The sequence below is a fragment of the Equus asinus genome, chromosome 8, assembly GCF_041296235.1.
Source record: "Equus asinus isolate D_3611 breed Donkey chromosome 8, EquAss-T2T_v2, whole genome shotgun sequence".
Taxonomy (NCBI): Eukaryota; Metazoa; Chordata; class Mammalia; order Perissodactyla; family Equidae; genus Equus; species Equus asinus.
In genome coordinates, this window is record NC_091797.1 from 52,068,495 (window position 1) to 52,081,686 (window position 13,192).

Here is a 13,192-nt window from a genome sequence, read left to right on the forward strand (position 1 = left end):
AAAATTACAGGTCTGACCGTGCGCTGCGGCTGCATTCTGTAAATGTCCACTATCAGGAAAGACTGCCGCGCGCGCCCACCAGGGGGCAGCAGATCGCGTCCTAGCGGCCTGCAGCGATCAACGTCAGGACCAGCGCCCCGCCCCGTGACCGTGACCAAGGGCAGCGCGGGGGCGGCGTCCGGCCGGGTAGGCTGGAGGCTCAAGAGGAGCGCCCAGGGCCGCGCGATGGGTGCCGAGGCCACGGGGAGCGGGCCGGCGCTGCGGGAACTCGTGCGCGAGGCTGAGATCAGCCTGCTCGAGTGCAAGGTGTGCTTTGAGAGGTTCGGCCACCGCCAGCAGCGGCGCCCACGCAACCTGCCCTGCGGCCACGTGGTCTGCCTGGCCTGCGTGGCCGCCCTGGCGCACCCTCGGACGTTGGCCTTGGAGTGCCCCTTCTGCCGGCGAGCCTGCCGGGGCTGTGACACCAGCGACTGCCTGCCAGTGTTGCACCTCCTGGAGCTCCTGGGCTCCGCGCTTCGCACGGCCCCGGCCGCCCACTGCGCCGCCCCCTGCGGCCCCGGGGCCCTCACCTGCCACCACACCTTCGGCGGCTGGGGGACCCTGGTCAACCCTACCGGGCTGGCGCTGTGTCCCAAGACGGGGCGCGTCGTGGTGGTACACGACGGCAGGAGGCGAGTCAAGATCTTTGACTCCGGGGGAGGATGTGCTCATCAGTTTGGAGAGAAGGGGGACGCTGCTCAGGAGATTAGGTACCCACTTGATGTCACCGTCACCAACGACTGCCATGTGGTTGTCACCGATGCCGGCGACCGCTCCATCAAAGTGTTTGATTTTTTTGGCCAGATCAAGCTTGTCATTGGAGGCCAGTTCTCCTTACCTTGGGGCGTGGAGACCACCCCTCAGAATGGCGTCGTGGTAACTGATGCGGAGGCAGGGTCCCTGCACCTCCTGGAAGTCGACTTTCCGGAAGGGGTCCTCCGGAGAACCGAAAGGTTGCAAGCTCATCTGTGCAACCCACGAGGGGTGGCCGTGTCTTGGCTCACCGGTGCCATTGCGGTCCTCGAGCGCCCCCTGGCTCTGGAGCCCGGGGCCTGCAGCACCACGGTGAAGGTGTTCAACGCGACTATGCAGCTCATCGGCCAGGTGGATACCTTTGGACTGAGCCTCTTCTTCCCCTCCAAAATAACTGCCTCTGCTGTGACCTTTGACCACCAGGGGAATGTCATTGTTGCGGACACGTCTAGTCAGGCTGTCCTATGCTTAGGAAAACCAGAGGAGTTTCCGGTACTGAAGCCCATCATCACCCATGGTCTTTCCCATCCTGTGGCGCTGACCTTCACCAAGGAGAATGCTCTTCTTGTGCTGGACAGTGCAGCCCATTCTATAAAAGTCTACAAGGTGGACTGGGCGTGATGGGGTGTGGTGGGGGTCCCCGGGCCTGGACTCAGAAGCCCTGGAACTGCCACTGATGAATTGTTTAACCCCCGCTAAATTACTTAATCTCCTCTGTCCAACAGAGAGAATTATAACTGCCTGGCAAACTTGTAAAGGTTCAGGCAATTATTAAAGCATAATAATTAAATCTACCATTTATTGAATATGGACTCCCTGTGCTAAGAAATGTGCAAATCTTAGCTTATTTAGTCCTTACAGCTACCCAGTGAGGTAATTTCGATTATTAATTCCATTTTAAAGAAGAGAAAACTGAGACCCAGAGAGTTTAAGTGACTTACCCAAGGTCACATTTCCTTACTCTGACAATTGGAACTCAATTCTGACTCCAAAACCCCTGGCTCTTAAATAAGAGATGTGGAAAAAAATACGTGACTGTAGATTGTTGCTATGTGTGCTCTTTTTACTAGCTATTAATTTTAGTTGGATGCACAGAGAAAGGAGACTTTATAGAGAGGGCAAGAGAAAAAGGATTTCGTAGTGGGCTTCAGTTCAACTTGCAACTCCTCTGATGGCACATTGGCTGGAGTTACTGTGGATCCTGAGTTACTTGAATAAGAAAAACAGTTGAACTGCTTATTCAAAAGGTAGATGTGTCTTTTAGTACCTGTGTCTCGCCCACTACAGGCGCTCAGGGAATACTAGTTGGTTGGTTGAGAAAGGCTTGTATTGGCGTTGATTCTAAACTACTGCAAAACACTCTACATCCATACCAGTGTTCAAGGGCTGGATGATGTTCCTGTTACATGTTTATGTTAATTTGGAGATAAGCCACCATGATCGCCTCGTGGCAAAAGTGATTTTGCCTGCCTTTTCATTATCAATGGTAACCTGAAGCACTGCTAGGATGGGATTTTTCTCTGTTGCAAACACTGTGTACTCAATAAACACCTCCCTTGAGCCTAAGTCAGCATCTAGGCCAATGGTAAACACTTAAATACTTCCTGAATTGAAGTATAGCATTGACCAAGATAAGGCCTGCTTAATGTTGCAATTGAGTAAATGAATAGGTGGAAATTTCAGGTGAAGTGGCCAGTTCCTTATAAGTTGGTGTTTTCAGCTAGTGTAAATACCTCAGAGTTTAGGGGTGTTGAAATAGTACCAAGTAACCAGCACCTCAGAAGCAGCAGCAAAAATTTTTCCTTAGGGAGAAAATACTGGCTTTGAAAGGTAAAAGTTTGCATTAGGTCGTAGCAGATGCTTTATCAACAACAGAATTCTATTATGCAAAGAATTGTTTTTTGTTGTTGCTTTTAAGGAATCCATGAAGGAATCAGGTTTTTTTATTTTTTCAGGGGAAGATTCACCCTAAGCTAACATCTGTTGCCAATCTTCCTCCTTTTTCTCCCCTTTTGCCCCTCAAAGCCCCAGGACATAGTTGTGTATAGTTGTAAGTTCTGCTTCTTCTATGTGAGCCACCACCACAGCATGGCTGCTGACAGATGGGTGGTGTGGTTCCGTGCCCAGGAACCAAACCTGGGCTGCTGAAGCAGAGCACTCAGAACTTTAACTGCTGGGCCATCAGGGCTGGATCTACAAAGTTTTAATAGATATAATGTACACACTAGAGACAGCCCCCAAATGATGAGGAAGATATGTTCCAAAAGGTTGTAAATCTGTCCTTTAGAGCTAAGAGAGAGCTTGGCTCCCATGCCAGTCCACAAAAGTCCACCTTGCTTTCAGTGCTCCCATCCTATAGCACAATAGTAAGAAGCCAGGCACCTTGGACCACCATGTGTAAATGCATTCCAAATAGGGATTCTGGGACGACGCCCTTGCCCCTACGTTCACCCCACCCTTGGAAGTCACCCTTAGGTTGGCGACTTCACAGGTATTCTGCATTGTGTAACAGGAAAAATTGTCTCAGGTAGAGATATGGGTTCTGACGTCGTCATTTGCAAGTAGAGCAACTGTGGATTAATCTGTAAAAGGGTTTCCTTAGGAATAATGACATTTTAATGGCCTCAGGTTCAGTTGAGCCAATTCAAGGGACTTCCTCCTATTTGGAATTATCAGCGGCATCATCTTTGACTATAGAGCTGTGTGTGTGTCTTTTTCAGACAGCACTTGTAGGAAAGGTATATGCAGCACACGTGGAGGTGTGTGACCAAAGTATTACTTGTTACCATGTGGATTACTCAACTGGAAGAATGGGGTGTGAGCCTGTGAGAGGTTGTGGGAGCCAATCAGAGAATTGCTACAAGTGACTTTGTTAACTGATACCTCTACTTGGTAGATTATTAGGCTTGGGAGTGGGTGGGGCAGGATATACAACACAAAGAGAAAGCAGCTTTTCCCAGGAATGGCGTAATGTGGGAGCGGGGTCTCCCTGGGGAAGACACAAGGCTTGTTGTTCCTGATCTCCGAGCGTGTGCTTGCTGAGGGAACAGGTTCAGTGACCTGCAAGGCAGATGCTAAATTCATCTTCTGGGCTGTGTTCCTTAAAGCAAACTGGTTAAAGGGCTTGCAGCATGTCACACTGAATTCCAGGTTATGAAGGAGATTGAAGAGTCTGAGACAGGCGGGAGGAAATAACTGCAGCAGAAAGTCAAAGGTGATGGAGGGCAGTTGGAATGACTCTCCAGAGAGTGGAGACAAAAGAATGTCGCCGGGAGTAAATGGAGAAGGAGCAGAAACAGGCTCTTCCTGAACATCCCCCTCAGTCACAAGCCTTTAGGCCAGTGCTGCCCGCCATGCGCCACCGGTGAGTCCATAAAAGCCAAGTGCAGGCACTCCAGCTCCCATCTCAGCGGCTCTCACATCACTCTCCATCCATTCCAGTTTTGCCTCATTCCTGATCCTTGGATTGTCTCCTGTTTTTGACCTTGTTCTGCCTTGTGAACTTGGTTTTCTCAATCTTTTCCCTTGGCCTTTTCTAAGGACCTTGGTTCAGATTCATAAATCTCCCCTCCAGCAAGTCTCACTCTGGATCCCAGGACCCAAACCATCACCATTTTGCTAGGGCCTTCTCGAGACCTTTCCTGACTCCCAACTAAGTGGGATGCAGACCCCACCAATGGTGAGTTATGCACCTTTTGAGGAAAGCAGTATGTCCCGTGCACCTCAGAAAAAGGAGGAAGAACTAGTGATGATCGCATTTAATCCTCCTCACATCTGCCACAGAAAGAAAACATGGGTCCTGGTGGCTAGTGCTCCACTAACGGTGATGCGCTATGGTGACGTATCACGGTTAATAAGGAGATGAACTGTTTTCTGGAAGAATGTGTAGAAACTATGATAGGGAGGCTGCAAGACTCACCACAACTACTGTACCGAACCATCATGGTGTCTCCTGTGCCCACAGACACTTCTAAGGAAAATGGCTCCTCCCACAGGCCTTACTGATGAGCCAGCTCTCAGCCACCATATTTTCTACTACATGACCCCCTCCAGCAAGAGCTGATTGGACAGGGGTGCACAACTAACTAAAGAACAGCCTAGCCATCAATGTCCCTCCAAATGCGAATCAGGCAGATGGCAGCCTGTGGGGGGATGCTGAAAGCCTGCTCAGTTAGAGGGGCACAGCAGCTGTGAGCAAGCCAGAATCAGGGCTGGGAAGCAGCTGTGGGGCAGAGAAGAGAGACAGCTGCGAGGAATCCAGGTTAGAAAGGGAGGAGAAAACGCACCCAGGAAGCTAAGCTGTGCGAGTTTGTTGCAACAGAAAGTACCTAACAAAAATTATGCTATGTTGTTGATTTGTTTGGAGAAAATTGAACTTAAGCCTCCTGATTTTGATGCCATAAGTAAGACATTAACTCTGAGGGGAGCAGCACTGTCCCGTCAATGCATCCGCCCCCAGTACAGGTGGGTCCTGAGACGAGAGCACAAGTGGAGGCCCACATACCACAGGTCTAAATATCTGAGTTATAAATCAAGCCAACAAACTCTTAAATAAAATACATCCAATCCTTCTGTCTTGACAAAGGTAAATATAAGTTTAAAAATACACTTTCATCACCATCTGGAAGGCCAGGTTCTACTTTAGAATACTTGGATGGAGTTTTTGCTCAATTTGGGGGTGCTACATCTTAAGAAAGATCATGACAAGCTGGACTGTGTTTAAAAGATATGAAGAAGAATCTGAAAAGCATGTTTTTTGGCAGCTTTACCAACTAGAATGTCAACTCCCCAAGGCAAAGACGTTTGTGTCGGTCACAGCTGTTTCCCTAGTGGCCAGAACACTGCCTGACACATTGTAGGCGTCCAGAAATATCTGTTGAATTCATATGTTTTTCCCAAGGAATTTTTCTAGACTATGTGTTCCTTTTGCTGATAAAAGGGAAATGCTAGGGCTGGCCCTGTGGCCAAGTGGTTGAGTTTGTGCATTCTGCTTCGGCAGCCCCTGGTTTTGCTGGTTCGGATCCTGGGCGCGGATCTAGCACGGTTCATCAAGCCATGCTGAGGCAGTGTCCCACACAGCAGAACTAAAGGGCCTACAACTAGAATATACAACTATGTACTGGGGGACTTTGGGGAGAAGAAGAAGAAAAAAAAGATTGGCAACCGATGTTCGCTCAGGGCCAATCTTAAAATAAAATAAAATAAAATGCTTACAAAATAAAGGAGAAGTGCTGTATGTAGCTGGGTAGCTTGGGGAAGCTGGTCTAGAATTAAAACAATTTGTGGTGGGTTTGCTGAGTGACTCATAGACAGTTACAAAAGCATTATGGTGACTTTGTGGTAGCCTGGGTTGTATATTGGGTGAAGAAAATTACCACATTTCCATTTTCACCAAGCACATGGGCCTTTGAGGTGTGGGGGTTGCCTGAGTAGTCATGAGTCGCATCTTTTGTCAAACACTGAAGAGCAGAGACAACACCAGTGTCCTTGCTCTCCAATATCGCCATGATGTCAACTCCAGGAGGGAAGAGGAGGAACTGAAAGTGTCCTCTATCCCTCACTGGTGGTGGGCTTGGAGCACTGTTGAAGTCATCTCAGGGTTAATTTTGGCTAATAATGGATACATAAAGAGGATTCTAGTTTCCCAGGAACCACTCATACAGCATGGGCAGCCCAACCACAGACCTTTGTTGACTGACTGGCTGCAAATTATGATACGTGCTGTGTCCATTACAGTAGTTGAAGAGCAGCTCATATTTTCCTGAAGAAATAATGATATAAAAGGGGGCTAATTTCCTGACAGACCTCTGGTCAAATCAGTCATTGGTTTGACTAACAAGGTCATAAGAGTAGCGACAACAAAAATCTAAAATCACTTATAGAACGATCCTATGAAATTGTGCTTCAAGCCACAGACTTTAGGACTGGAAGGAAACTTCGAAATTTTCTATTACCATGCACTGAAATGACAACCGAGGCCTACTGAGTTGTAGAAGAACTGGTTTAGGTCACACAGGTAGTTAGGGGCAGAACCAGGACTAGAAACTGGACCTTTCCATATTCTACATTGACCCCCCTGGTGGGAAAGGATCTAAAGATCAAAGTCTGGGAATACGCACACACGTGTACATGCACATGTGTCACTGACGTGAGATCTTTTACTGGTAAAGTTCTTACATTCTTTACAAATCGACCTTTTTTGTCCCAAGTTTCCTTAAGTCAACTTTTATTTTATTCCTTCACTGCATCTACTGAGATGGCCTACTGTTTCTTTCTCAAATAGCATCCAGGTTTGTATGCACACTGGCCCAAGAGAACACCATGGTATTTCCAAATTGACCAATTAGACCATAACCATGAGGCCAGCCTCTTTAGTGGTGGCACAAGTATGCCCTAATGAGTCCAGCGTCACAAGACTCTGTCCCTATGGGGCCACAGAAATTCATTCTATTTCATGGTCATTAAATGTATGCCAGTAGCGCATGCCCTTGTTATAAAAAGGAGCCTTTGGTTTCAAGCGAGTGTGATTAAAGAACTTAAACATAACTAACATTTTCATAATACTTGAAAGTTGTTTCACAACACTGTTCACTTATTTGGTCCTCACAACATCTCTTGAGGTGGACAGGACAGGTTTTTTTTTTTTAAAGATTGGCACCTGAGCTAACAACTGTTGCCACTCTTTTTTTTTTTCCTGCTTTTTCTCCCCAGCCCCCCCAGTACATAGTTGTATATATTAGTTGTGGGTCCTTCTAGTTGTGGCATGTGGGACACCGCCTCAACATGCCCTAATGAGGGGTGCCATGTCCGTGCCCAGGATCCAAACCCTAGGCTGGCGAAGCAGAGCATGCGAACTTAACCACTCGGCCACAGGGCCAGCCCCACAACAGGTTTTATTAAGGTAATTTTACAGGTGAAGATGCTGTGAGGCCCAAGATTGCATAACCAAATCCTGTTGTGTTTGGGTTGGGGGAGAGCAGATATTTTTAAAAATCTCTCCTGGGTGACTCTGTGTGCAGCCAGGGTTGGGTCCCATGGCTTAAGAGAAAAACAAGCCCCAGCTGTCCCTTTGTGGTGTTATCCCCACCACATCTCCCATTCACATCAACTTGTATCAGCATTAGAGAATGCTCTTTGGGAAGAAATGTTGCTACCCTCCTCAGGTTTCAGAGCTTCAACTCATAATGTCGACTGAATCCGTCGATTTCTAAGTGCCACACGATCCACACAATGGCGCCTTCTTTGAGGTTCTGTGGAGAGAAAAGGCCTGTTTACATGGCAAGGCGGAAGCTGCCTGTGACTGGGTGTTAGGAGGGCTCCGAGTGATGGGTGTCAAGTTCTGATATTTCCCTTAAACCAAATGCTTTTGCTAAAGGATAATGAAATGTTCTTGTTATTTTCAGAACTCAGAGAGTGTAATTCTTTAGCTGCGTGGCCTACAGTGCTCTGTAGCTCTCTGACACCCAGTGTAGAGCTGAACTCTTAAGGTGGGAAGAGGCTTCAAGAGCCGGGAGCCAAGTGGCAGAAGCCTGTCCTGTGAGAGGCCACTCTTTCCAAACATTGAGGCCCCAGAGCTCTCTTCCATTTCTCCCTTGTGTTACCTGCCCTTTCCTTGGTGGATGTCTCTTCGTAATCCCCCCACCCGTGAATTGTAGAAGTAACATGTGCTCGTTGTAGAGTTATAAAACCTAGATAAGCATAGAAATATTTAATCACTTTTTATTAGCAAAAACTACTGTTACCATTTTTTTTTTTGACGCAGATTAGCCCTGAGATAACTGCTGCCAATCCTCCTCTTTTTGCTGAGGGAGACTGGCCCTGAGCTAACATCCGTGCCCATCTTCCTCTACTTTATACATGGGACTCCTACCACAGCATGGCTTGCCAAGCGGTGCCATGTCCGCACCTGGGATCCGAACCAGAGAACCCCCCGCCGTTGAAGCAGAACGTGTGCTTAACCGCTGCACCACCAGGCCAGCCCCAACTGTTACCATTCTTAAATTGAGTTGACTCATCTCTGTGGAATTAATATTCCTAGAAATCCCTTCGTAGACTGAAATTTTGTAAAACAGTGAATGTATCACATAAATGGCAAGCTCTTCTGCAAAGTGAATTTTAGTGACATTCAGCTGAAGTTCAGGTTTGGAGATCCCACAACATGGCAGGCACAACCTCTGTGGCAAGAGAGCGACAGAGTGGTACCCACCAAATGTTGCATCCGCCTTCCCCTTTTCTCAGCCTGCAGTTCAGCACGGCCGTGAGACTAGCTCTAGCTGTGAACAGGACCCAAGATGAAGCAGCACAGTTTCTGTGAGATGAGAAAAGAAGGAAAAAGTGAAGATACCAGTAAATTTTGAGTTAAAGCAGAGGTCTCAAGGTTCACAATGAAAGAATCATAATTTACAGAGAGAAAATATTGTGCTTAGATTTTATACAGTAAAATGTAAGCGGACTCTAATTTAGTGCCTAGTCTTTTCAATCATATCGAAATTTGCACTATAACCAGGAATGTTCAGTTTAGACTATATATTCAGGGTTTTTTTTCACCAGTCATGAGGGTGATTCGCTCTTGCTGCTGCCCAAAGGGAGAAGAGCTCATAAATATGTGAAACCAGACATCAACAGCAGGGCTGTGAGCTGCCTGGGGCACTGTGGAGCTGCGTGGTGACATGTGACAGAATCAGAGGAGCCTGCTACTCCAATTTCTTCACGTCAGCCCTTTCTGCCCTCTACCCAGGCTGCATTCTGACGAGCAAGGTGTTCCAGAATAGACTTCAACGTAATGACCTTCTCCCGGATATACAATTCCACGCAATCTTTTTCCATTTTCAAACCAATAATTGATATATCTGGACTGACTGTGAAATTGATGATATAGGAGGCCAATTTATTACATCCTGGAGTTGATTTCTGCAAGATTATACCAGTCCTCCATGGTGAACATTAAAATATAAATCTTAAAATTTTTAATTTTTCTCTTCTGATAATCAGTAAGATATAATTTATATGAATTTGCTAAATTTCCTAGAAGCACTATCTGTACAAGTGAAGCCCATGAGGACATCCAAATGCATTCCCATCACGTATGAAGTTTATCAGCCTATTTATTTATTTTTTCATAATGCCTTTGGCAGGCTCCGGCACAGGGGTTGTAGTGGCCTCATAAAACGAGTTCAGAAATATTCCTTCCTCTTTTATTTTCTGAAAGAGTTTGCGTTATGTTGATGTTATTTCTTCTTAAATGTTTGATAGAATTCACCAGTGAAATCTTATGGCAAGGGAGATTTCTTGGCGTTTGTGTCTGGGCATGGTCAGAGTTTATGGTTGTTTTCTGTAGAAAGATTGGCCAGTTGGAGCTTACTCAATCATGCCGAAACATAAAGTTTATCAATTAAAAAAATAACTTTTAAACTTCTTTGATTTTTTTTTGGCAAGAATTTACACAATAAATATTTCCTTTGTGCTCACTGTCTGTTAAGCAATGTGCTAAGCAGCAGCGATATAAAGATGCCCTTAAGGCACTAGAGTTCTGGTGTGGAGAAGGGTAAGTGCTACATACAAATATGTCCTAGGCGCTATGAAGAGGGAGAGAGAAGCCCAAATGGCCAAAACTGGAAAGGTGTATTGGAAGAGATGAAGTCACCCTAGAATTCCAGATTGATCAATGTCATAAATACTGCTTGCTTCATCTAAAACAAACTAAAAGTAAATAGTTGTATTTAAGCCTACATTGGTTCTTTGGGTTACCAATATCAGGATTCACTTTCTATATCTGTAACAGTCAAGATTCTGAGACCATATAAAGAAACAAAATGACAGCTGTATTTCAGAGCATCTGAGGAGATTTTACTGATATTTTCACATTTAGCTCAACACCACAGTAGTAAATTGATCAATATCTGCTCAGGTCAAAAATGCCATTTTTGAACAAAGCTGATTTATGTTACAATAAAATACTTCCCTCAGTGAAATATTTTATAATCCTCTCCCATCATCATATAGCTCTTTCCCATCACCATGGCAGCCACAGATTTTACGGGAATAGGAGTCAAATTGACATAACAAATATTTCCCTATTTCAGGATGTCGTTGGGGGTGTCCTCGTGTGTCCTCCTGTCCTGTCTCTGGATGCTCAGCACCTGCCAGCAGGCATTGAGGAATCTGGACTTTGCCGAACACCTTGGCACTGAGGGTGTTCCTTGAGTCCCCCCCTTACCCGACTTAAATAACTCGGCTGGCATAGCTTCTGTGCAATAATCAAAGGACCAAGCAAAGGCAAAATATTCAAGATAAAGAGATTGCAAGATTTCACCTGATAGCTCTTTTTAATGGATTAGGAACTGTATGTTAAAACAGGTCAGAAACACTGACTAATTTCGAAGAACAGCATAGGAGAAATATGGAGCCTTAGAATCATTTTGACTCCAGGCACCATCACTCAGTCAGGATATCCAGAATACCATCTCCAATTCCAACGGAAACCACCTTCAATAATGTGTTTATTTGATGGGATATTTCACAAACGTGTTAAGAAGTATTTTTTGCCAGGGCATGTGTTAAATTGTCTATAAGATCCTATTTTGTTGTGAAACTTACCAAATAATTTATGAATAATATTTAGCACCATCTCTTCATGTAATCATCATCAATGAAAGGCTTCCTGTCAGGATATGACCTTCGCTTGGGTTCCATACTCTCTCTTCCAGCCAAGTTAACTCATTACCATCTCCCCCGTGGGGAGAATGGGCTCCCACCTGCAGCTCTCCTGCCGGCACACTCTGAAGCTGGCTCCCGCCCCAGCAGGAGCAGTACAAGAGGCTTCCAGTTAAAGGTTTTCCTATATAGAGCCTGGGGTCTGCCATCCAAAGCATAGGCCTTATTACTGGCTCCCATCTAGGCTAGACTGGCAGCCTTGACTTTGCTTTTACCCTCAGTTCCATCGTCCCAACGAGGATACTACATCTTGGTCCCAGCTTTGCCCTAGCTCTGCTACTTTCAGTTTCCTTCCCTCTATCCATAGCTGTGATCCATTGAGACGCTTTCTTATCTAATGCTGTTAGAGACTGTGGAATGCAGGAAGTTGAATTTTTTGGACCATTACAGCAATACAGGCAGGGGTATTAGAAGAGGTCATTGAGAGGATGTGACCGCAGGTTGACCCATGAGCTGGACCTGGGCAATCAGAGACTCCTCACCCCACCCTGCTTGTCTTTGGAATGTATGTTCTGCTCACCATTCTCACAGTATGAGCCATTTTCAAGGATGCAGCCTCGAGAGAGCAATGTGTTGTTGAGACCATTTGGACTGAATACATGACTGAGCCCAGTTAAGGCCTCTCTATAAACTCTTAAGATTCTGAAGGGTGGGTGCAGAGATCTACTTGTTTCGCAGCCACCCAAGACAAATGTTGTATGTAAGTTCCCTTGCATATTAAACCTGCCGCCTACCAATCTGGAGTGGTCTGCCTCTTTCTTCAGTCTCTCCTTTCCCTCTGTGTGTAGGGGCCAGTTTGTGAACCAACAAGGGGATGAGAGAATAGCAAGTGGAAATGGCACCAAGAATTATTGACTTCCTGCTGAATGCAGTAACTCTATGTTGGGGCTCATCCTTCAGTTCTTACACATCCTTATCTAATCCTCACTACAGCCTATGAAATAGTTGCTGTTGGTATTTTTACAGATGAGGAAACTGAGGCACAGGGAGGATAAATAATTTGCCCAAGATCACATAAACTATTTAATCTCTCTGAGCCTTAGTTTCCTTGTCTGTAGAATGGAAATTTAACAGTGCCCACATTCTGGAGTTGTTGTGAGGCCTAAATAAGTTTATATATGTGCATTAGACTAGCACCTGACGCATGGTAAGTGCTCAGGAATTGTTAGCAATCATTATTTTGCTTGAACTGTTTAGGATAAGGCAATACCTCTTTTTTTAAGTGTAGAAGTTAAGGACCATGAAGCTTAGACCTTCAGGAAGCCACCTTTTTTCCCCTGTAAAGAGAACCTTCCTGACAACAAAACCTGTAGAAAAGAAAGCAGAGCTGAGAGAATGAGGAGGTCAACATCCATGTAACATTGTTTGGGTCCCCCAATTTTTCTGTTCCCAAAGCGAGATGCAACCCAGGATGTCCTAGTTATCTGAGCCAATAAGTTCCCTATTCTCCTTAAATGAATTTGAGTTGAGTGTCTGTGACTTTCATCTAAAGGAGACTTAAGAGAGTCCAAGGCAGACATTTCTAGAAACCATCACACATTACAAGGACTCGGCTTTACGCTTTATGTCAAGGCAGCACAAAGCTAGTTTTCAGTTTGTGCTCAGAGTTCTGCAGTAGAAGAAAATAATTTGGTTCCCTTGAGTTTTGAGTGGGATGTCAAACTACTAACAGATCATTTCACTATTT

General features: G+C 45.7%; 1 protein-coding gene across 1 annotated transcript; it reads left to right on the forward strand.

The window, feature by feature from the left end:
- The first annotated feature begins 152 nt into the window (after positions 1-152).
- Positions 153-7,367, forward strand: NHLRC1 (NHL repeat containing E3 ubiquitin protein ligase 1). The gene has a single exon (XM_070515597.1). The coding sequence runs from the start codon at positions 226-228 to the stop codon at positions 1,411-1,413; it is 1,188 nt and encodes a 395-aa protein (XP_070371698.1). The 5' UTR covers positions 153-225; the 3' UTR covers positions 1,414-7,367.
- Positions 7,368-13,192: the final 5,825 nt, after the last annotated feature.

Bases quoted from the DNA above. Each gene is read 5' to 3' on its own strand.
- NHLRC1 (XM_070515597.1), top strand. From the start codon at position 226: ATGGGTGCCGAGGCCACGGGGAGCGGGCCGGCGCTGCGGGAACTCGTG.